General features: G+C 39.2%; 1 protein-coding gene across 1 annotated transcript in view; it reads left to right on the top strand.

Annotated features, from left to right (window-relative positions):
* The window catches only part of LOC142341378 (uncharacterized), a 119,067-nt gene that overhangs the window by 56,356 nt on the left and 38,909 nt on the right, over window positions 1-23,802 (top strand). Inside the window, exon 6 of the mRNA XM_075392305.1 lies at window positions 10,858-16,831. Within this exon, the coding sequence (XP_075248420.1) occupies window positions 10,858-16,831 (5,974 nt within the window). The remainder of the gene's footprint in view (window positions 1-10,857; window positions 16,832-23,802) is intronic.

Raw genomic sequence — 23,802 nt, 5'->3', positions numbered from 1 at the left:
TTTTATTTCGGATGCTAATTATGTGTACAAATTGTTGCTTTCCGTTTAGGTAGTTGAACAAGATCTTCAGTAAGCACCATCCTAATTCGATGCCTACAACTTTCTTCAAGAGCATGTATTGAAGATGTTAGTCGAATGCCTAAGAGAAATCTGTGTTAAAAGCCTCAATCTCAGAGTCGGGGTCTTCATTAAGGGCGTGGCGCATCTTTTTTCAGGAAGGATAGCATATTGGTTATGACTGATTGATTTTGACAAAACCGTGCTGGTACGTTGTCAAGAAGTTGCAGATGTGGTTATAAAGTGCTGTGTGTAAGCACTTTTTGAAAAACGTTTCTCTATATCCAGCAGTGAAACAGGTCTGTAGCTGCTCACACATCTTCTCTCACCCTTCATGTAAATCGGAGAAACCTCAGTCAGTTACCAGCAGTCTAGGATTTTTCGCAAAGTTTGCTCATTGATGAACACATTAAAATGTCCAGGTATGAAACTATGGAGATAATGTTTTTTAAATATATCAAAGTTAGTCAACGTTGGTTGCTCAGTTTTGATGTAAGTTGGTCTGAACTCCGGTTTTGGAGAGAAAGCGGAACGTTATTTTTTGTTTAGCATTTTCATTTGCTTTGCGGTGTTCCTTGATTGGCTACTGTCACAGATCAGGATTTCGTGAAAACTCTGGAATTTTATTAACTTTTCTAGCTGTTTGACGGTTACATCCGTGTTTCTTGAGCCTAGCAGTTTTTCTTGATATTCCAGGCGGCCTTCTTGTGAAGATTCCCTTACCAGTTGTTCTCTATTTCTGTGGTTCTGTTAGAGTTCTTTTCCGGTAACTGGTTGGCCTGTCAGTCAGCGTTTTGTTCGCAAAATTTAGGTTCATCATCAAGCTTAACGTTGATCTCTTGATTCAAGGTGGAAGACTTTGGGGATGTTTGGTTTGTCTTCGGACATAGACATTGATCATAAATTCTAAGTACTCAAAAAATTTGTCGACCATTTTGTTGATAATAGCAAAGCAAATTTGTTCCAGAGGAGTATTTTTATGGTATTCGTTTATGCTGTCGTTGTCAGCACTGCCAAAGCTTCTGAAACTTTCTATTACTGGTTTGCATTGTTGTTTTGGGCACCCGAGTGTTAGATAGATTGCCTCTTGATCCGAACAGTCCTTTATCTTTAAGAAAGAGTAGTCTTTTTCAGCTTACACGATTCAATTGCAATTTAGGGCTACATCTAGTGTATTCTGCGCACATTTGGGGAAGTCTATTGCTTGCCTGTAAATTTTTCCTTCAAAAATTTTCATCACCTCTTCGTCCGTTTCATTTGAGCTCGTTAGTGTCTTCCGGTACATCTCAGGAAGGTTGAGGTTGCCACATGTTAATCCTGGTAGGTTTTTTGGGATATTTCTTTTTGCAGGAGCAGGTTGAGATATATTATGTTTTAACGTTATGAGTTGCCCTCATTTCAGAGTGATCAATTTTTTTACACGCAACACTAGAGTCAGGCAGTGGAGTAAGTCACTTTTTCAGAAACAAAAGCACTTTTGACAGCTATCAAATTGCCGCCGTGTTGGTTACTGTTGTCTACATTATCTCTGTCACATCGATATACAGTGCATTCGTTGTGGAGGAGTTCTGACGTATTTTTAATCTGGTTTAAACGGATTTCGCAGAAACATATCAATGAGTAGCGAGATAGTAGCACCCTATTTGCAAAATTCAAGTTTTCTACATTCATCTGGTTCCCCTTTTTCAGTTGCGGAATTTTCAGAAATCCTTTTCAATGACCCTGGTCGGTAAGATAGGACATCTCCTTCTTTCAGTCGGTGAACAAATCCAAATTCTTGATCTCGACTTTTCTTGCTGGCACGCCTAGATTTTTCAGCTTTTGTTTTTTCTTTAGAAAGGAATTTGTTGTTCAGTATCTTTTGGAAGCCTGTAGGCATTTCTTTCTCCGAGTTGGTTTCTCAATTGATGAATCTTCGCAATTGTCGGTCTTACTTAAATTTCTTTTGATATCGTTAGCAGTGGTGTTCTAGGTTAGCTCTGCTCAGGGTCGAATTGTTCAAATCGTTTGAGGTTTTTTTACTTCTGTGGTTGCTCCTATCAGGTACATTATTCCACACCGCTTTTCATGTGTTAGTACAAGATTTTTGACTTTGCTTTTATTTGGATCTTCCTTTATCCCTTGAGCTCGAAAAGATTTATTGTTTCTATAATTTCCTTTATTTCTCTTTGAAATCTGTTCGTCTTGATGCTTCTGCTCCGAAGTTTTGTCCACCGAAACAAATGTGGAATACGTTTGGTCAACTTTTTCGCAGTTTGATTTTAGAGCATCTTCCTTTTTCTGATCCACTAAGTAGGTTATTCTATCTTACAATGATATTAGTTTTGCGGTGATGTCAAGCTTCTCTATCGTTTCAAGCAAGTTAACGATGCTTTTTCATTGGATATTGTCTCGTTCACTGTTTGCCATAAAAGACTTGCAGAGAAGCACTGCTTTGCACTCCGAGCTCCTTTATTGCGTTTATGACCACACTTCACAAGGCCATACACTCTGGCATCAGTTGCATGTGTGTTGCAGGACACATAAGAGCAAGATCTTAGGAGCGAGACTCTCAGGAATGGTGTTCTTACAGGTTTCAGAGTTTAGTTTTTGCCCATTACTTTGCACTTCTCGATCTGAGAGTGAAATCAAAATTTGAAATAATTGTGATCAATTACCAAGAAAACATTTCTCTAGGTACTTCACAAAACTAGGTTTTGTGATTCGTCGATTTTCTGTTGCCGTTTTGGCTTTTCATTTTCAAATTCAAATAGTACCTTTATTTATGTATTCACTTAACTTCGGGGAAATTGTTGACTGTTTGACTACGAGCTAAGATTTAGTTTTGATCCAATCTAAATAGACTAATCTCTAGGATTTCACAAAACTAAACAACCTCGTTTCAATATGGCTTTGCACTTACTCAGATTCACTGTTGCTGGTTTCTTCGTCGCTGCTTTTGGGAAGGACTCTGCATTTTCTTATGATTGCTTTCAAGTTAACGACGTACTTGAGCCCAATAGACAGAGTCTTGATTTCCGGAAGAGTCGAGGTGCAGCTTTTCTTATTGTTCAGGATTTCTGGATCATTGCTTTGTAGTAGTAGTAGTAGTAGTAGTAGTAGTAGTAGTAGTAGTAGTAGTAGTAGTAGTAGTAGTAGTAGTAGTAGTAGTAGTAGTAGTAGTAGTAGTAGTAGTAGTAGTAGTAGTAGTAGTAGTAGTAGTAGTAGTAGTAGTAGTAGTAGTAGTAGTAGTAGTAGTAGTAGTAGTAGTAGTAGTAGTAGTAGTAGTAGTAGTAGTAGTAGTAGTAGTAGTAGTAGTAGTAGGGATTTGGCCCTTCGGTGTCGTCGGGCGCGGGGACTGTGTCCCGGTTCTTTGTCCGTGGTTGCTGTTAAATTTTCCTTGTATCGCTGACTAGTTCGTTGTAACTCGTTTCAAAATGATGCCACAGATAATTGAGTAGTCGACCTTTCAAACCCAATGCATTTCCGAATTGTAAGCTGTGTGGAAGTCTATTCACAAGAGCACAAGTTCTAAAGAAGAAGCTTTGCTGACAAATCTCAAGGCGTGGTTTTGAATGTTCGAATTTCAGTTCGTTTTCACTCCGTAATGAACGTGTGGTGGTCCTCAAGCAGACAAATTGATCAATATTGAAGTTGAAATGACCCGTAAGAATTTTAGAAAGAAAAAGTAAATCCTGTAATTGTAGATATAAAGAGAGCGGTAAGATACGACTGCAATAAAGTAGTTCTCTATAATTGTTATTGCTCGTGCTGTTGATCCATTTCAAACTCTTTTTCTGAACACTTTCAAGTACTTTTGTGTTTGTTACATTAGCAAACCAACAAACACTTCCGTATAATAAAACGGGCAATACCATAGATTTGTACAAGTTTAATTTAATTGACGGAGTTAGGTGTGGTGAGCTTCTTTTTAACATGAAAAGAACTCCGAGCGCTTTGTTCGCGGACTTTTTTATGTGGATGTCCCACTTAAGATCACTTGTTACATAAACTCCTAAATCCTTCAGTACGTGTACTTTTTCGATCCAGGTTCCAGAAAATTTAAAGTGATGCATGGAATTAGACATTGAGATATGAGAGCATTTTCTTGACGTTTAAGGGGAGTTTATGTTGTTCACTCCATTTCATCACCCTAGTAAGATCGATCTGACAAACGAGACTGGACTTATTGACTGATATGAATTTAGCGTCGTCGGCACAAAGGAGAGGAATAACAGCTCTGCAACTTTCTGGTAAATCGTTGACGTAGATTACAAAGAAGAGGGATGCCAGAAGAGATCCCTGCGGAACTCCACTTGTAACGTTAACACTTTCAGAAAAATGACCGTTGATTCTAACTCTTTGAGTCCTTCCGATTAGGTAAGATTGCAATAATTTGATAACTTTCCCGCGGACACCAAGATTGAATAGTTTTGTTAAAAGAATACCGTGATCGACATTATCAAACGCTTTCTCATAGTCGGTATAAATTATGTCAATATTTTTTTTTGAATCAATTGATTTATAGATAGCTTCTAGGTAAACCAAGAGTTGATCGACGCATGAGCGACCTTTTCGAAAACCGTATTGGGCTTGATGAAATATTGGTTCTAAATGCCGGTAAAGACATATAAACAAACAACGTTCAAAAATTTTAGATGCAATTGACAGAAGAGAAACCTGCCTATAATTCTCTACCTCAGCCTTACAACCTTTTTTTTAGGTGGGAACAACTACTGAGTTTTTCCAGCTACCTGGAAAAACACTCGTTTGTTTTATTTTGTAGAAAATCTGGTTTAGGGATTTACTGACTGCCCTTGAACACCTTTTGTATACAATTGCAGGAATTTCGTCCGGACCTTTTGCTTTGTGAACATCCAAATTTTCGCAGATCTTTTCAATCGTTTGTTGGGAAATATCAAAATCTGTAAATAAGGGTAGCAATGGGGGCGAATTGTTAGGGACGAAGCTGGAAGAAATTTTGAAAATTGAGGCAAAATATTTTGAGAAAAGAGAGCATTGACGAACAGGATCATTAGCAATTTCTTTCTTAAAGGAGACAGAATTTGGAATCGCGGTCGCTTTGAAGTTTCTGTAGTATTTGAAAAGTTTTTCAGTTGATCGGGATGCCGCTAAATTTGATTCATACTCAGCTTTATCTTCTTCAATCAGCGTTTCAGCAATGCCCTCTAGCATTGCTATTTTCTTCATATTGTTTGCATTGTTCCTTCTAGCTGTTTCAAGGCGTTTAATTGCGTTTGACGTCGGCGGTTTAATCCACGGTGATAATTGAGATCGATGCATTGTCCTTTTTGGAACGTTTTCAAATATTATTGGTCTAACCCAATCGTACCACTGTTCAAGCAGAACATTAATGTTACTCCAACAAAATCCATGAAAAGGTAATTCAGTTATCTGTTTATTCATTTCATCAAATCTAGCTTTACAGAAGCTGTAAACTATCTTTGAATTTGTTTCTCTTAAAGATGAGGAGCTTAGGTTTCTGACTCTAACTTTAAGGGCAATTGCATCATGATTCGATAACAGACTGATGTCCAGATTAATTTTCTTGCAGTATATAACTTCTGTTTTTGGGTTTACTAAGATGAGATCCAGAATACCTGATGCTGCAGTAGAGAAATCAATGATTTGCTGAAAGCTGTGAAAGCTAATTAGGTCAACAAACTTCTGTGTATCTGAGTTCTTAGCTGAGTAATCATGCCAATCAATTTCCGGCAGATTGAAATCACCATAAACAATTGTTGAATAGAAGGTCTTTGACAGTGTAAAGACTTCCTCAAATAGTAGATAGCGATCTTGAGGTGAAATAGCATACGGACTGGGACATGATGAAATTGGGGGGGGGGGGCATAAAAACACACAAGTAAAATATCCCGAGAATTAAAACAGAGAGAACATGCTATCACGCCACCACAAATATTTGAATAAAGAGGAATTTGTCTAGAGACAAAAGTATTCTTGATAGCAATCAAAACACCTCCGTGTTTTGATGTATTATTATCAGCTTTTCTTTCTGATCGAAAGATTGCGTAATTGAGAAGAAATAGCTCGTTATCGTGAAATGAGCAATGAAGCCAAGTCTCTGTAAGCATGAAGAAGTCTACGCTTTTCAGATTCACGTAGTTAGCAAGTCTGGTGCGTTTATCTCGATTGATTATGCTACGTACATTGAATACAAACGACTCGAGATATTCCTCGGATTCTTGTTTCACATTTAGTCACCATTGAGATACCTCAATTTCAGTCCCATCATAGTACAGTTTTTGGTTGAAAATTCGAAATTTGTTGCGCAGGTATCCTTCTTCGTTAATCAGTTTGTATCGTTTGATTAGACATTCCTTCTCTTTGATTTGCTCTTCCTTGGTCAGAGACTTGCTAACAAAGATCGTTGTTCCTTTGTCTTGATTATAGTACTTAATTTTGTGAGCGTTTGCAAGCAATTTGTCTTCTTGACTGTAGATTGTTAGCGTTGTAGAGTACTGGGACGCCTGTCTACTTTAGCGCTTTAAAGACGTCGGGTGCGCCGCTTCAGACACAGTAAACTATTTTAACCACCCTTTCCAAGTTCGCAAATACAGAAATTAGATGCGATGCAGTTAGAGATGTTTGGGTGTCACTTTGCGGGTTCAAAGAAGGACTCAAAGAAAAAACAACAGGTCTGATCAGGTACTGCACTTCTTAAATTAGTATCTTTTAGAGAAGAGTAAGCAATACAGACTAAGGGAAGCAGTTATCTTTGTCATATACTGGCCATTTAAATCCGTATCTTGCAAAATTTCAACTACTTGCAGAAAAAGAATCAAAATCGCGTGCGTACTCAATTTCCGCTGGTCTTTGTCTCTTTGCTGCTCGCTGTTTCGGGTTCAGTTTTCTTCAGAAGTGTCCGTAGGTCTTTGCCGTTATTTAGAACTATTTCAAGACTCTGAAGTTCGAGTTTGTGGTCTTGATGCAGTTCGTAGTACTCGATAAACAGGTCAGGGTTGAGCCTCTTTGTTTGATATCAGATCTTTGACAACGTGCACTACAGGGATCGGCAATGTTTTTAGATCGCTCAGAATGTGTTCGGCTCCTTCGTGTTCACAGTACACGCACCTACTATCAGGTATTGAACGTATGAATTCAATCAGTTCTTTACCTCAGAGGAATTCTCGAATCAACCGATGAGCTGTAATGCTTTATGACGTCGTGCCACCTAATCACAGATTCCGATCAACTATTTTCAGCTTCGGAACCTGTTTGAAGAGAAGGATACGCTGCACTGGCTCCAATTATCCAAACCATCATCGAGGGGCCATCACGGCTGCCCCAAACTTCAGATTAATCTGAAACTAATTAATTCATTCGTTTAGAATTTCGTTTGTTTCGAAATTCATTTATTTCGATCCTTGAGAATTATGACCGGTATTCCGTCTACTCCAGTAGCGTTCGTGGCATCCAATTCGGATGATGCAACGCATACCTCTTGGCTTCTGCACTCGATGTCATCTGAGATGGTAGTTATTTCCGTTTCGATAGACCAGGTCCCTTGAGGTTCATTCGTGACACAAGCAAGGAAACAAGCTACCATGTCTGCTTTCTTTTCGCCTGTCTCTTAAACTACCCTCTTAAACTACCCTCTTAAACTACCCTTCCCACGGTGAACACGAATGCGAGACCACTCTCGGGGAAATACAGAAATGGAGCAAAGCAAACCATATGGACCTAAATGTTAGCAAAAGTAAAACTCTCCTCATCAGAGGGGATCTAGCCCAGCGTGACGAAGCAGGTCTTGAAACCGTTGCCACCCAAAAAGATCTCGGAGTCGTAATGTCTCGAAATCTCTCTTGGAGCGCAAACTGCCAACTTAGAACAACCAAAGCGTGGAAAGCCTTCTACACACTCAAACGAAATGTTTCGAGCAGAACCTCAATGGAAACGAAACTGAACGCTTACATAGGATACGTAGTGCCCGTACTCACTTACACCTCCCAAGTCTGGTACCCTTCGAAGACTGACATGAAATCAATCGAGAAGATCCAGCAAAAGGCAACAAAGTGGATATGCGGTGGAAACGACGAATACCATCAAAGACTCGAAACGCTGAAAATACTCCCACTCTCCATGTACATGGAAATGCACGATGTCCTCTATCTCCTCTCAATCCTAGAAGGCAATTACTACGTCCCCGAAGACAAACTGCCAAAGCGAAAAGAAAACGAAACAAGACAAAAGCAGGAATTTGAACTCCCCAAACACCGACTACATAAATCAGACGAAAATTTTTTCTTCAGAGCCACAAAGCTATTCAACATCATCAGTAGGACAACGGAGAAGCCAATGACGAAGAAACTTCTGACAAAGATGTACCAAAACTATTTCCACAGAAGCTACAACGAACTCGACAGCTGCACCTGGAGACTTCTATGCAACTGTGGAATCTGCAATCCAATGAAAAAACTCGTGCCAAACGAAAACTGAAGGGTTCCACACCCGAGGGCTCCGACCCTAAAGACTCTACTACTACTACTACTACTACTACTACTACTACTACTTTCTGCAGACAAGGGACGCTTCAATTCTCTTGTTTTTTTTGGTTGACATAACTCAATGCCAGCTGTTCTTCAATTTCTTAAAACCGCTTTCTAGTTTTTTCTCACACTGCATTCCTTTCCTTTGCTTACTCTTTGTAACTATTTTCAGTTTTTTCTTCGCAGTATATTTTTCAGGCACTCATTTTCTTTCTGATTGCAGTCAATGTCGCAGTGTCCAAAGCATTTCTGCTTTTTCTGCCGTTTTTTTTTTACCGAAGGTACTCAACCATCCGTCGCCTTCAAAACTATTCATTTGAAATTTTGTCACTTTGTTTCGATATTTTGTCATTTCATAAAAAAGTTCCGGGTCTTTCTATAATAGCCCCCCCCCCCTCAAGAAATTATAGCCCCTCATTATTATTATGGCTTTGTGGTATGTTTATGATGGGGGGTATAGGTTATCTGACCTCTAAAGGGGGGGGGGGGAGTGGGGTGGCTATAATGGGAAAGACCCGAAGTTCTGTTTCAAGCACTTGTGGAATTTCTTAAATCAAATTTTTTGAAGTTTTACCTCTATTTCTTTTTATATAATTGGAAACTCAGCTTTTATAAGTACATTCTCAATTTTGCCCAGAGGCGCTCCTATTTCAAGGATCTTTCATGCTTTGGCACTGCTCACATTTCGCATAATTTGTTCAAATTTTGATTGATGCCCTTTTTATGTCTAACGCCCGACCCTTCCTTACGCTTACTTGCCACTTTTCTCACATTCTGCTGCATTTGTGTGTAGTTTCCGGCGGCAAATGTTAGTGTCTGATTACGGTTTCCCGCTTTAGGCTGTCCTCATAAATCCTAAAGATTTTTGAATTAGTACTACGCAAATGTCCCCTGAACTGTGAATCAAGTTTAAGCACTCAGTTGTATACAAAACAAGAACACAATACATTTTAGCATGAGAAACTACCTGTTTTAAAGTTAGTTTTAGTCAGCATAGCTTTGGCCCATTATTTTTGATATTGTATCAATTGACGGATATGGTCAGAAGTTCAATAATTCTGAATTCAGAAAAAATGATAAGCGTACTTCAAGAAAATCTGGGTAGAAGCTGGGGACTTTTCAGTAATCAGCAATAAGTTGTATTCCGTATTAATTCTGTTCAACCTAACCATTCCATAAATTTAAGCAAGCTTTCTTTAGCACAGCGAGTTTATGATCAAGTTGAATAGATTTCATATCAGACTGAAGGTACATCTGGTTCTTTCCGTATAAACTTCTCATCTTTTTACAATTTGGGTTTAAATTCTATCTATTTACAGTTGATTTACGGAGATGTGTTGTTACTGAAAACGTTCTTCATGAACAGGCAGTTCACCATGTAAACTTGCATTTAGTGCGTTTATTTTTGTCAATGAGTGTATTGAAGCGGCCGGTGGTACCGTTTAAATGTGCTCATTAAAGTCGTCATTCTGTGCTTTATCTGATCTGAGTCTTTACTGGCATATTTTGATAAATTGTAGGTTGGTTTAAGTGCACTGAATTAAAGTGCGGTTGCATTTATTGAGCAGACTCAAATTTATTCAAGTGGGTTTCCACTGTATTGATTCTGATGTTTGGTGTCAAAACATGTGCTGTTATGCACCCTGAGTTTGTATCTGTAAAATATCGTTCGTTGAATTGCAGCCCCTCATATATAATCTGCTTGTAAAATCCAACGCTAGTGTTCCCTCAAAAGAATCTAAAGCAATAAATTGCTGTGGCATGTTTTTCAGTTTAGTCTAGACTCAATAAAAACTTGAACTTGGTCATTATTAGATTGACTTCTCGGTCATCAAAGAACTATGGCTGATGTTACTATGGCTATGAAAAGCATTGGAGCCGTTATAATGATATCTTTAGAATAGCCTATATCTTTAATCCTCATTTCTGCTCAGAGTTGTTGATTTGATAAACTAGTGAAATGTTCTCAGCTTATTGTTCCCATTACATGAGAGTACTTAAAATGCAAACAAATGTTTGATTAAAAGTGCTCATGAAAGTCCTCATGCTGAGTCGCAAAAATCTTAGTTCTTTTCTTATTTCATATTTTGATCAATTGCATTTCGGTTTATCCATTAAATGCACCAAATTAAACTGCGCTGGGTCATTTATAGAGCAAGGCTTAAATTTATTCAAGTGGGTTTGTAGAGTATATCGATTTTGAGCCGACTATGCTATAAAATAAATTGCGTTTTGATTTTATTGACTTTTTTGGCTTTGTTCGGTCTAAGCACTTGCTTTCATTGTTTGCTAGACTGCAATCGTGGAAAGTGGCTGGAAGGATGCTTTGAGAGAAGAGGAGAGGGAGGAAGTATTGGATTTGGTGGCACATTCTGTGCCTGAAATTATCGATCAAGTTAAATTTGCCCAAGTGCAGCAGACTACTGCCCCCCTACAGGTTGAAGAAAAGGAGGAGGTTTCCTCATTTTATTCAAGCAGTACTTCAGATAACAGGAAAACACAGCCAAGTCTGAACAATTGCAATTCTAATGCTAGCAGTGGTTGTGTTGATACTGCCTCAGGGACAAATAACAGCACCTCTTACCCCCTTTCAAGCCCTGCTGCTGGGAATAATGAAATTTTAAATTCAACTTATTTCCCCTTTCTACCGGGCTGTAGTGTGAGCAGCGGGAGTAGTAGCGAGTATAGCAGCACAATTCCAGCGGATTACAACTTCAATTCAATCGCAAAACAACATCAAGAGCTCTCAAGCTACCTTGATGATCAAAATAACTCCCAGCCAATTGTAACTCCATCCTACACTAACACTGAATTGCTTGACGGGAAGGAAGTGACTGTTGCTAGCGCGAAACTTAATTACGACGATAGCATAACCACTGATGAAAAAGAAGAGGGGAATTTTGAAAAGAGGGAAACGACATGTACAACTGGCGGTGGAAGTGTTGGCGATAACAGTTCAATTAAGGCAGAATACAAATTAAGAAGAGACAAATTTTTGGGCAGAGTAGAAAGTGACGCTACAACAACCACAGCGAGCAGCTCACCTGTGTCAGGCAGCGCATCTGCTAATTTTGACCCAACAATTTCCATTAATAGCGTCTCTCCTCCGCCTTCTATGTCTGCAACGGGAAAAATGAACCCCTCACCTCACGTGATCAAATCACATGAATTCAGAGGTGACCTCACACAAATTAGTTCCCACTTTGGGGCACAGGATAGCTATTCAGCCGTAAAATCTGCACATTACGCTGATCAATATTCTTCTGACATTTCTGCTCCATTCTCAGCAGAAATGCAGAAACGGTACCCACCACAGTCATCAGTTGAACAAGATAACCAAATTTACTCTGCAAATGATTTCGATTCATCAGCTTTCCAGTACGACGAAATAGCCCAAAGAAAACAAGTGGAGGAGGCATTGCGAAGCGCGATGTCCTCGAGCAATGCCAATTTTGATTACAAGAAATTTTCAATGGAATTAGATTTAGCGGACATTACTAACGTGCTTCGAGAAATTGAGCTGATGAGCCAACAGCAAGAACAAATGCAAACTGAAAATGAAATAGAGACGATGAATTCTACAACTAACAAGAACCAAGTATCGACCAATGACAGTAATGAGCCGCTGCACATTTCAAGCCAAGTCAACGACGTCCAACACGATTCGCGGCTCCACAAACGAGAAACGGATTCGTACGATAGCTCTTACCGTGGCGATGCCGATTTTGCAAGACCACTAAAAGAGATCCCAGTTGACCAGTGGCTTCAGGCTCCCACACGTTTGGAATCCGAGGAAAGCGTACAGTCTGAAGAGAGCCGACTGTCAGTCGTTGATATTGACAGTTTCGGCTTCAGCTCAAAAGTGGGTACAACATTTTTGACTCAATCCTCAATTTCTAATAGCTTCCCAGATATTCCAGGGGCCAAAAATTCTGGCGGGCAATCATCTGTTAATATTGCAGAGGAATTCGACAATTATTACGGCAGTGGAAGCTCCGATCACGCCAGTGACGTAACAATTACAGAAACTCAGTTTTATGAAGATGATGATTACGTAATAAACCAGTCGATGTACAGTTTTGAGCAAACAGAGTCATATCAATATTTCTCCGGAAATTTTGGAGCTCCGGTCGATTTTCTGGAACCTGAAAATAGTTTTCACTCTTTGGAAGTCGACGATTCTTATGAAGCTGACCCTGCAAATGCTGAAGTTAGCAGTGCGCTGGAAGACTCGAAAAATGAAAATCTTTCAAGTCATCGGCAAACTTCCGAGATTTTGCAAAACGTTTCAAGTAATGAGCTAAAAAGAGATAACGTTGATGCTAAAATCGAGGCGATTGCTCAAGATATACCTAATAGTTACCGTACCTTAGGTGATGAAATTCATGAAAGTTCCCACATTGAGACAGAAGAAACAAGAATTGATGAAAATTTCTACGAAAATACGAACCAAGATGAATCTAGTATATACGAAAACATACCTTATCAATTTAACTTTGATCAGTGTGAAAACTCAACTGTTAACTTCCAAGAAGAGAATTTGGAGAATAGAACTCTTCAAGATTTGCAAGAGTTGCATTCACCAAATTTTGAAGCAGAATATTATCCGAATAGTTTAGAGCGGTACGGTAGCGTTTATCTCGATAAGCAAACTTCAAACCGCGACAGTAATGATTGTTACAATGGGAGACATCAAAATTTAAATCAGCTTAATCTTTCTAGTAGTTCAGCATTCAATTTTGACCAGAAGTTATCACCGCAGAATTTAACTGGGGGAGACGAGGTCAACTTATCACCAAAGCAAGTTAGTGGAGGGGATTACGAAAGCTTTTCAAGCATCCATTACGAAAGCACTCCCAATCAATTTAGCAACCAGTTAAATAATACAGAAATTGCAACTGACAACGCAAGCTCCGCTTTCAAAGGGATAAATGCAATTGAAATGACAGAGGCAAACGGCGCAATGAATCGGTTTTCATCAGTTGAAGAAAATGAAAAGAGGTCCTTTTTAGAATCGAATAAAAGAGCGGAGAAAGAATCCACGCCGTTTATAACGCGTCACAGCCATAAACCAGTTACAGCCAGTGCGATAAACACCGACCAAATTTTATCCCCAAAACGCAATTTTCCAGGCGAGTCTCAACACGTGGGATCAAAATCCAACAACAGACCAAATTTATCAGCAGATGCTTCGCCTGGTAGCCAAAATTTGTCCTTGTTTAATCCGGAACAAAACAATTACACCTATCCAGACACTGAGCTAAGCCACGTTTCAAGTTACGCTGGAGAAACCACCGCGTATGAGAGCCAAATTGGTTCTAATATCAATACAGTGACCTCGGATATCGACGAGAGTATGAGTTATAACTACACTGGTTATCCAGATAGTTATAACCAGGCTGGTTATGATTTTCCCCAACCAGAAACGCAAGAACAGATGGAGCAAGGAATGTTGGCAAACGAGGATAGCGAAGTTTTGGAACAAAGCAGTTTGTTCGAAGTTTGGATGCGGGAAAAGAAAGCAATTGCCAAGCGACATCAGAATACTGCCAGTATTTCAGAAGAAACAATTGATTTACCAAAAAGCACATTTCCAAAATCAGAGGACAAAAAAGCAGAACCTGAAGATGTAAAACCGGACTTCCACTCAAATTCTTATCAATTTTTAAGCCACTCCTTCACCGCGCCTGATATTGGAAAGGAAATTATGGTCAACAGCGGAAAATTTTCTAATACTCGAAGTAAGAAAGATCTTAATTCGAACGTGCGAGAAAAAGACCCCGGAGTAAAGAATAATGATCCCTCGCATAGAGTTGCTTCTCAAAATGACGAAACTAAACAAATAGCTCTAAAAAGAGCATCTAGTTTGCGTGAAAAAGAGCAGCAACAGAAAGTTTGTCAATGTTGCGTTTCACATTCGAAAGTAAAAACGGCTACACTGGAAACCCAAACAAGCTTTATTGTTCCGAACGAGGTGCAAGTTTCAAAGATAGATTCTAAAATATCTGAATCCATTAATTATTCCAGAATTTCGGAAAATGATGGCGATCAATTGGTTAATGAGTTCAAAAACTCAACGCATTATACTACCCCCAAATCTTGTACCAATGTTAGTTGCAGTTCGAAAAGTGACCTAAAACTTGGTTTTAGTGGGAGTCAAAACTTGGACATGCATAACGTTGGCTATATACCTGGATTTTCTCATCATGAAGGTTCGTCGCACTGTAATTTGGAAGGTTGTTTCACATGCAGACTTGGGCAGTTAAACCAAATCGAGCTTTATAAACATCTTTACTTAGCAACTGGGGCTAACTTGTTAGGCAGTGTGGAACCTTCTGGCTGTGAGCATCATTTGAAGCATTTACAAAAAAGCAGCTCTGAAAAATCAGGATCTAATCACATGAATTACACAAAGGAAGATGCGAATTTGTGCAATTGTTGTGGGATTAAGCGTGAAAATGGCGGAGGGGGAAATATGGATTCAATTAAGCCACGACCTTTAACTTCAATTAGTGGAACTGAAAACACCGGAACTGAATTAGACGCGGTTTCCAGCTTAACAAAAGAGCAATGCGAAAGAAGCTACCACACATACCCCTCGTCTCAGACGGCAGTAGGGTCTGTTTTAGACAATAGATTCAATATTAGTGCATTAGGGGATGGTAAAAATGGCGCTTCGGAGGGAGGGGATCGTACAACAGTGGAAACAGAGCCCATGTACTGTGGCAATTGCGGAACACATTTTAGCGGGGGTGCTGCTTCTGCTGCATGTGAACAAAAAGCAACTGAAAAGAAAAGTGAAGATTTATTATTCGAAGAGCGAAAAAGAGAATTGGAGCATGAACAATCTGGTTGTGCGTGGGCTAATCGCAGTACTGCCCGGGCTAGTAACAGCAGAGATAGCTGCAGCAGTAGTGGTAGTATTAGTGGGTTAAAAGACGCGGGTGCTGCAAAGAAGAAGGATGTGTTTGAATCTGAATTAGAAAGACCGCCAGCTGAATTAACTTCATTGGGGGTCTGCCGTAACGCTAGAGTGGAGCGGGAGGGGCAACAGATACACGGGGACGAAAATGCCCAAAGTGACAAGATAGCAAACTTATCAGTCGGACTAACTAAAAACAGCGCAGGCAACATTAGCGATGCGGGTAAAGACATAAATACCTTCACTGCAACCACCACCACCACAAATACAGACACAGCAACTACAAATACTAATCCACCAAAGGTGGTTGGCGCTGTTAGCTCCCCTGTTAGTCCCACCACCGACCCTACAGCGCGTATTAGCGGGTTAACTAGTTACGGTATTAACACCAACTACACTAATATTACAAATATCACATTTACTACGGCCTCCATCAATGGCAGCAACATTTCTACTACCATTAGTAAAAGCTCTTCAGTACCTGTTAGATCTACTACCGTCAATAACACAGCCGTTTTGCCCTACTGTATCGATGCAACAGTAACAGGAGCGGTGGTTACTACCTCCAGTCTCACTTCTTACGCGCCCCTAGCCTCCTATTCTCTTAATTCATTTGCTTCTTCACCAGCTAGTTTCGCTCCACTGCAGCGAAACAAAGTAACAGCACCAACTTCAGATAACCAGAGCTCTTATGACAGCGCTGCTTCTTTAGTTATAACTTCAACTCCTAATATTACTACCACAACAACCACCACTACTACTACTACTACTACCACAACAGGTAGCTATAATATTTCTACTAGTGTTGGTAATAGTAATAGCAGCTCGAGTTTGCTTACGTCATCGAGTTATAACTTCTTCACGTCTTATCTCCTGTCAAATCCAATAGCTGGCATAACTTCGGATAATAACTTTCTTACCAGTTTATCATCAGCAGCATCCAAACCAGTCACAACTAACAATGAACACAATTCTATATCAGCGACCAATTCCATACCAACATTCAAATTTACCACCTCTGATGAAGCATCTTTGTTATCAAGCCTAAAGGCCGCAAAATTTGACCTAGAAAGCGTAAATAGACTCGGACAGCCGTTTAATTTGACCGCAATCAATGAAGAATTACTGAACTCAACGGAGGAAAACCTGAACCAGGAAGTTAAATCATTGACTCAATTACAACAACAGAAAAACCTTCCCAGAGTTTTGGAAAATGAGTTGTTCCGGACAATTTCAAGCGCGAGTTCTTCTGGACCTGGTGGTGGTTTGGATCCTGCTGAGCTGGCAAGGAGCCCAATGGCTGTCGAGATTCCAGAGACACCTCTTCTCAACAACCTTGGACGAGGTAAGCACTGCTCCTCAACATTGACTTGTTTGCAATTTTGAGGGAAAATGATTACAAAATCTTATTTGAAAATGATTACAAAATCTTAAGTGTCTGACAGTCTGCATGTTGCATTTTCAATTTTTTCTTTTCTCAGCTATTGAGAAAAAACTTCATCTTTTTATCCAAGGGTTTTGAAAGGTGAGGATAAAAAATTTTTAACCAATAAATTATAATAGCATAAAATTTGGAGAAAATTGAATGTTCTCGATATTTTTCTTTTTTTTTGGTAATCACTTGTATTTACTAATGATAAATTCCGTTGGTTTTCAATTGTGGCATAAAGAAACGTAGTTAATGTTTGCAACTGACAGTTAACGGTTTTTATAATTTTAGCTCTGTTTGAGTTTTTATCTGTGTATTTTTGAGATTCGCCCGCCGTATTTCTTGTTCTTTTGTGGTGTTATCACTTAGCTTGATTAATGGCAGGGCCCGCTGACTCTCTTCGGAATTTAAGTATAATCTAGATAATCATATCGGTTGAAGACTTATCTTTTTTTTTACTTGATTTCATTTGTTTCAAATTTATGGATGGATTTTTAAACTAGCCCAATATTAATTTTGCTTTGTTGCATTGTAATTTAGTTTCATCAGTGAGAGGTCACATTGGCCTTCTGATGAGGCATACATCATGCTGGCAAGTAATTTTATTTTTAACTTGTCTTTTTTAAATTTTAACTTTATCTGTTTTCAAAAAATTATCAGTGCGTTTTGAGTTTTGCCCGTACGTTTTTTCCTCGTTGTGTTTGTTCTCTGATCTGAATATTAACAGGTCCCTTCGGTTCAGTCTAGTTCTTTGTATTATATGGCAGTCGTTAATATGCAACATTATTAAATAAGATCATCTAAAATTTTAGAAATACGAAAAAATAAAAACGGTACTTAGAAAATTCCTCCTTTTCTTTATTGTGCAAACCAAGCAGTTTAGGAGTGCTTAAGAAACAAACAAAAACGTGGCACTTTGGTTTAGTTAATAGAAAGGAAAATGGAGAGGAGACGTTAATGAAGTGATTTTACAGATAGATTAAATGAAACTATTTTTTTGGAAAACTGGCTGAGGACGTTAATTCTTAATCCGATTAAACTACATAAATCGGAACATTAGCCAACTTAGCTGCACTTAATCCGCAATTCTTATTTTCAGACTATAATTTCAATGTTTAATTACTAAGTTTTTTCATAACGAAGTAATGTTGTTGATGAAATAATGTTAGAAAGATTTTTTGCAGTTCTTTGGTTTCATGATCAAACTAAAGTAAAAAAAATAATTTAACGATTTGTGCAGACTTACTTAGCAAATGTTGGGTAATATAAACACCCCGCCTACTAGAGAGTATTTCTTCCGACCTACGCATACGCTTATCTCACATATTCTGCTAATTTTATGCTGTTGATGTTCAAATTCAGTCTAAGCAACCAAATCAAATTTCAACCAATTAATAAATTAAAGGAGCGGCTACACCAGTGAAATACTGGGACCCTTAGTACAATTTTTTAAAACCCTTTATTTGCAGTTTTGATAAGTAGAATAGTCGAATTCTTCTAGTAGTGTAAAAATTGCGGGCAGCACACTTTTTGTCTCTGAAACTCATATTAGCCTCCTTTTGTCTCTGAAACAATGCAGTTTTTGTCTCTGAAACTCATAATAGCCTCTTTTTCCAAAAAAATGCAGCAATCTTTTTGCGGCTGGTTTCATATTTGTGACTGATCAGGATCGGTTATATTCGTTGGAGGGTTTTTAGAGTTTTACGAATTCTTTTTTGAGCACGGCATGGAGTAATACGTTTTTAATAGCCGCACAGCGATAGCTGAGGCTATTATTGGCCTTCTCTTGGTTTTTTTACAATTCAAAGAATTTGAATTGTATTGGGGCGCTGTCTTTTTTTTAAGACCTGTTCACACATTTTCATGATTTTTGAAGTCAAATAGGAGTGGTGATTTTGGTCACGCCGAAACAGGAAATGGAGCGAAAAAGCGAGTGGTTTTGCGGCGTGAATTTTTTTCGATCTAATTTTAAAGTAGAGTGCGAAAATGGTGTTTGAACAAAAATTCGGTTTCTCGGTAGCAGTTTTTTGTTCACATGCGGCAATTTCACTCTGATTTTTACTGTTTTTTTTTCGATTTTTTGGATCGGATTTTTTTCTAACTGGTTTTCCCAATCCATTCACAGCTCATTCTGCACCTAGTTTTTTGTTAGAATCAAAATTACATATCTCACTAGTGGTTTTTTGTTCTCCCTAGCAGCATTTTGACATTGATTTTCTGTTTTTTTTTGTTTTTTTTTCACCTGATTTTTTTTAGAAATGGTTTTCCCAATGCACACATTGTCCGTTCTAGGTCTAGTTGTTTGTTAAGTCAATGAAAATTCTTTGAATTGTACGTCAGGACTTGTCCTGCTATGTTTTTTTTATTTCGTCGTCATGATTTTTGTTACGACCATATGACGTCACAGCCATTTTTTGTTCATTCGTTCATGCAATTTCAATTGAATTGCATGTGTGACGTCATTTTTCGCTCTTAGTGGAGCGAGTTTTTTTGTTCATGCGCGTGATTAAATTTTTGGTCACACTTGACTTACCTCACTCTCAAAAGTGACTTCCTCACTTTGAAATTGACTTTTATTTACTTTAATTCAAAGAGATAAGGTCAAATGGGTGTGTATCACTCTAAATGAAGGTTATTTGAGATCAGCTAATAGAGGCAGCAATAACTTATACAGATTTTTAATCAAAATATAACAGATCAGCCTTCAATGAAAAGATAAATTTTTTTGGTCTGTCTTTTTTACTGTTTTTTTAGACTGCCGATCTACGAATCTATTGCGGCTATTTTCTGGCAATCTGCCAGCTATGTTTTCATTACTATTTAGACTGTGAGACAGTTCTAAATTTCGTTTCTTTTTTTGCTTTCTCCTTTTAACTGAATGTAATGACGTTCATCTCATTATGTCGTAAAAATTAGATAAATGATGAGAACTATGTCATGGCCCTCTGCAAGAGTTTTAATCTTTACTATTAACTACGTAAATCTACTGAGGAGTTTTAATGTGTACTATTAATATTGTTATTTGAAAAAATTTAAATAAGTTATGAATCTATTCTCAGTAATTAGAAATCCTTCGCTGACATGTTTTTATTCTGATGTGAATCGATATAATTCTGTGATAGAGGTTTTTATCTAATTTTCTACTCATGACATTTTGTTCAAGTAAACTTCAAATTTAAACGTGCAGCAGAAAGCTTGCAACATAAATTGAAATGATTTAATTGGTTATTTGGTGCACAAATATTGGTATTCTTGTGTCATTACGAAGCTTGGATTTTCGAGGAGTCCTGGGATTATATGATATTTTTTTCTGTAATATATTGTTGCAACCTCTTGATGCATTAATCAAAACAATGCTCTAAACAATGATCAATGCTCTAATTAATGGTAAAAACAATGATCTTCAGTGATCAAAACAATGTTTTTTCCAAGTGATATCCAACGTTAGGCAATTCATTGAGAGCGTATCCATTTAGTCATTAATTGCTCTCAAGCGATGTTTCTAGCAATTATATGTTCTGTAGCAGTCATGCTTTTTATTCAGGTTTTGCTTGGACTTTTTCTTGGATTTTTGTCATATCTTTTGGCTTTTGGTCTTCAAAAATGGGATAACACTGAAACAGGTGAAGCCCAGAAAGCATGAACTCTCTGAGTATTTCTCTTATGGCCTTAAGCCCCTATAGTTGTCTCTAAGTATGAGACTCACGGAATCCGTCGAGGAGTCATGAATTTATGGGCTCATGGTGTGGAGGGCAGTTCTCAGAGTTTGACCCCATTCCACACCCTGCTTAGTCCCCCCTCGTCCACCCCTCCACCTCAATTGATCCTTAACCTCACACTTTCGACCCCCTCCCTGCTCCACCGTACCCCCTCATTAAACTTAAACTACCCTCCCTAAACAGCAGCTATCTACTGACAGAGCATGAATACGACTAGTAGCCTCTTGTCCTTCTATCGTATTGTATCCTGTCTTTTCCCTTTATAAAGGTCTCTTTGCTTCGTTTCACATGTTTAGTTTCTCTATATAAAGCATTTCAAGCAAAGCATTTTACATCCGGTTACAATCGACTTCTCATTCTCTTACAATTTGGGGTTATAAAGACATAAGAATCACTCACAATTGCCGTGAACAATCAATGAAAAGTCAATGTGAGGCATTATCACCATGGGGCGCACACAGCCTAACCCTAACCTGCTAGGGGGTTTGGGGTAAACACGCATAAGTTTTACTGTTGGTCTAGCGGTCTTAACCTCGCACGACCTAGCTATGTTGTCGTTGGTGTAGATTCCTCTTGGTGTAAACTCCTCAAGAAGCCAAACAATATCAACTTCCAAATCTGCTTCACGAGACGTCCAATTCTGTCGTTTGTTCAGCGAAGGAACATGCCCGGTTAGCAGCCTCTTCTAAGTCGGCTGAAATCTGTGCTCCACCTGTGTCCATGCCGAATTCTTTGAAGTAAGTGTCGCGTTGAAAACGTTTCCAGGAACATTGCAGAAGGGTCTTCCAAGCAAGAAATTGTTCGTGGTAAGTGGGTTGTCGTCTTCTTGGTTGCTTCTCACGTGGATGAGTGGACGCGAGTTGACAAGACACTCGACTTCGCTGACGATCGTGGCAAAGACATCTGGGGTGAGATTTGCGGAACCGAGGTTCAAGAGAAGAGCTCTTTTGACACACTGAACGAGTCTCTCCCACATCCCACCGAAATTAGGAGTAGGAGTAGGTTGAGCTTCCATTCGACAGACTGGTTCAATAGCTGATCTTTGATGTAGTCGTGGTCCAACATCAGTGGTCTTTGTCTGATCTGCTTTCTTGCTCCCAGGAAATTAGATCCGTTGTCTGAGAAAAACAAGCGCGGTTGGCCGCGTCGAGCAATGAAGCATGGGATTGCTGTCAAACACTGTCTGTGCCGTGGTCTTCTGCAACTTCCATGTGAATTGCTCTTGTAACCAAACAAATGAATAAGCAGATGTAGGTCTTCATTTCTGGATCTCGATGACCGGCCGCAAACGGTCCAAGGTATTTCACGCCGACATTGGTGAAGTTGACTGGCTGGTGACTGCGTTTCCTGGAAACGAATCTCTGGCAGGTCTGCCATCAGTGGCTGTAGTCCCTGTTCTCGGAAGCGTGACAGTCGAAACATTTGAAGGCCAAACTTCTCAGGAGGGCTCTGATTCCAATAAATAAGCATCTCTGTTGTATGTAGTTGCGGGTGTTTTCAACTCCAATGTGCATACAAATTTACGAATTTGGTTGCATTTCTGTATTTAGAGTTGAATGCTGTGCTCTTTAGAGTCCAGGATGATGGGGTGCTTGGCGTCAAAAGGTAGCGAGCTTGGTTTTCTTCTGCCACCAACGCGAAGAACTCCACTTTCAAAAAAGGGGACAATCAGAGCAGATGATCGTTTTTTGACAAAGGCCTGTATTGGTTGGTGTGTTTGATGGCGTCTTTGAAGGACTTCTCTTGCGATTTTCTGAAGAGATAAGTTCGGGCTTCGTTAATGTCGTCGAGTTCTAGTTTGCCTCTTTTTCGATCTGAGATTCTTTATGAACCTTATGGCAAAAGCCATAGAGCGCATTAACTTCGTCCACTTTGAGAATCTGTTGACCTCAATAAGACATCGTTCGAAGTTTCCATTGTGACGTTCGTCTCTTCCTTGTAACTCGGTGAGTTCTTCCAATGGCTCTCAGGATCACTTAGGAAAGCTGGCGGCGTTAACCAGAACACATCGAGGTCACATGTTAGTATTCCACGGGATACATGGTCTGCGGTGTTAATTTCTCCGCTGATATGCTGCCACTTGGAGACGTAAGTGTTGCTGCGGATCTTTTGTGCTCGATTTGCAAAATATGTTTTCAATTTGTCTTTGCTTTTTATCCAGGCAAGGACTGCTTCACTGTCGCTCCAAAAGTGTCTTGAAGTAACTGGTATTGTAAGCTGCTTGGAAACAAACTGCATTAGTCTGCATCCTAGCACTGCTGTTTGCAACTCTAGTTTTGGGATGCTGATTTGCTTTCGTGGCGCAACTCTAGCTCTAGATATAACAAACCCAGTTGAAATGGCTTTAGCTGACTGAGACCTGATGTATGACAGCTCCATAGGCCAGCTGTGAGGCTTCAAAGAAGCAATGTAACTGGTTTATGGGAGATGGCTCGGTCGAAGACACAAAACATCGTGGCATTGCTATTGCTGGCACATTTAGATGTTGATCAATCCAAGTTTTTATTCATTTCTGTTTCTCATCTGACAGGAGATCATCCCATGCAAGTCCTTCTTTCCAAGTATCCTGCAAGATGATTTTGAGTAATCAGTAATGGGGCAATGATTCCTAATGGATCAAACAAGCAGGCAACTAATTAAGGAGCTTTCTGAGTGTGTAGTCCGTTTTGTTTTCATGAACTTTGGCAAGCTTCTGGTTGAAGAAAGTATCATTAGCTGTATTCCACATTACACCTAAGACACGATGTTTGTCTTTTTCATTGTCATTGTTCTTCGGATATTTTGCTAAGGCATTGAGCAGAGTTTGAGACAAACTTAGTTGGTTACATTATTTGTCGCAGGTCATGAACTGCCGTTGGAGCTTCCTGTTCATTGACGAAAGAATGCACAGAGTCAACCATGTAGAAGCTGTTGTGTATTAAATCTTTTGTTGTAGCAGTGTTTCCAAAGTCTTTTGCTGTTTGTTGGAGCTCAAATATTGCTCTTGTTGGTGAACATCTGGCTCCAAAGATGAGTAGCGTGTACTGGAACTGCCGTATGGACTTCATTGTCGGCCAACGAAAACGGAGGCAAGACTGATCTTCTGTTCGTATGCAGACCTGCATAAACATGGCTTCTATGTCTAACATTACTGTAACAGGATCCTGGAGAAAGCGGAGTAGTAAACCG

This window comes from Convolutriloba macropyga, chromosome 6, assembly GCF_964194025.1.
Source record: "Convolutriloba macropyga chromosome 6, txConMacr16.3, whole genome shotgun sequence".
Classification (NCBI taxonomy): domain Eukaryota; kingdom Metazoa; phylum Xenacoelomorpha; order Acoela; family Convolutidae; genus Convolutriloba; species Convolutriloba macropyga.
Note: the sequence above shows the minus strand (reverse complement) of the source record. Positions and strands in the feature narration are given on the sequence as shown.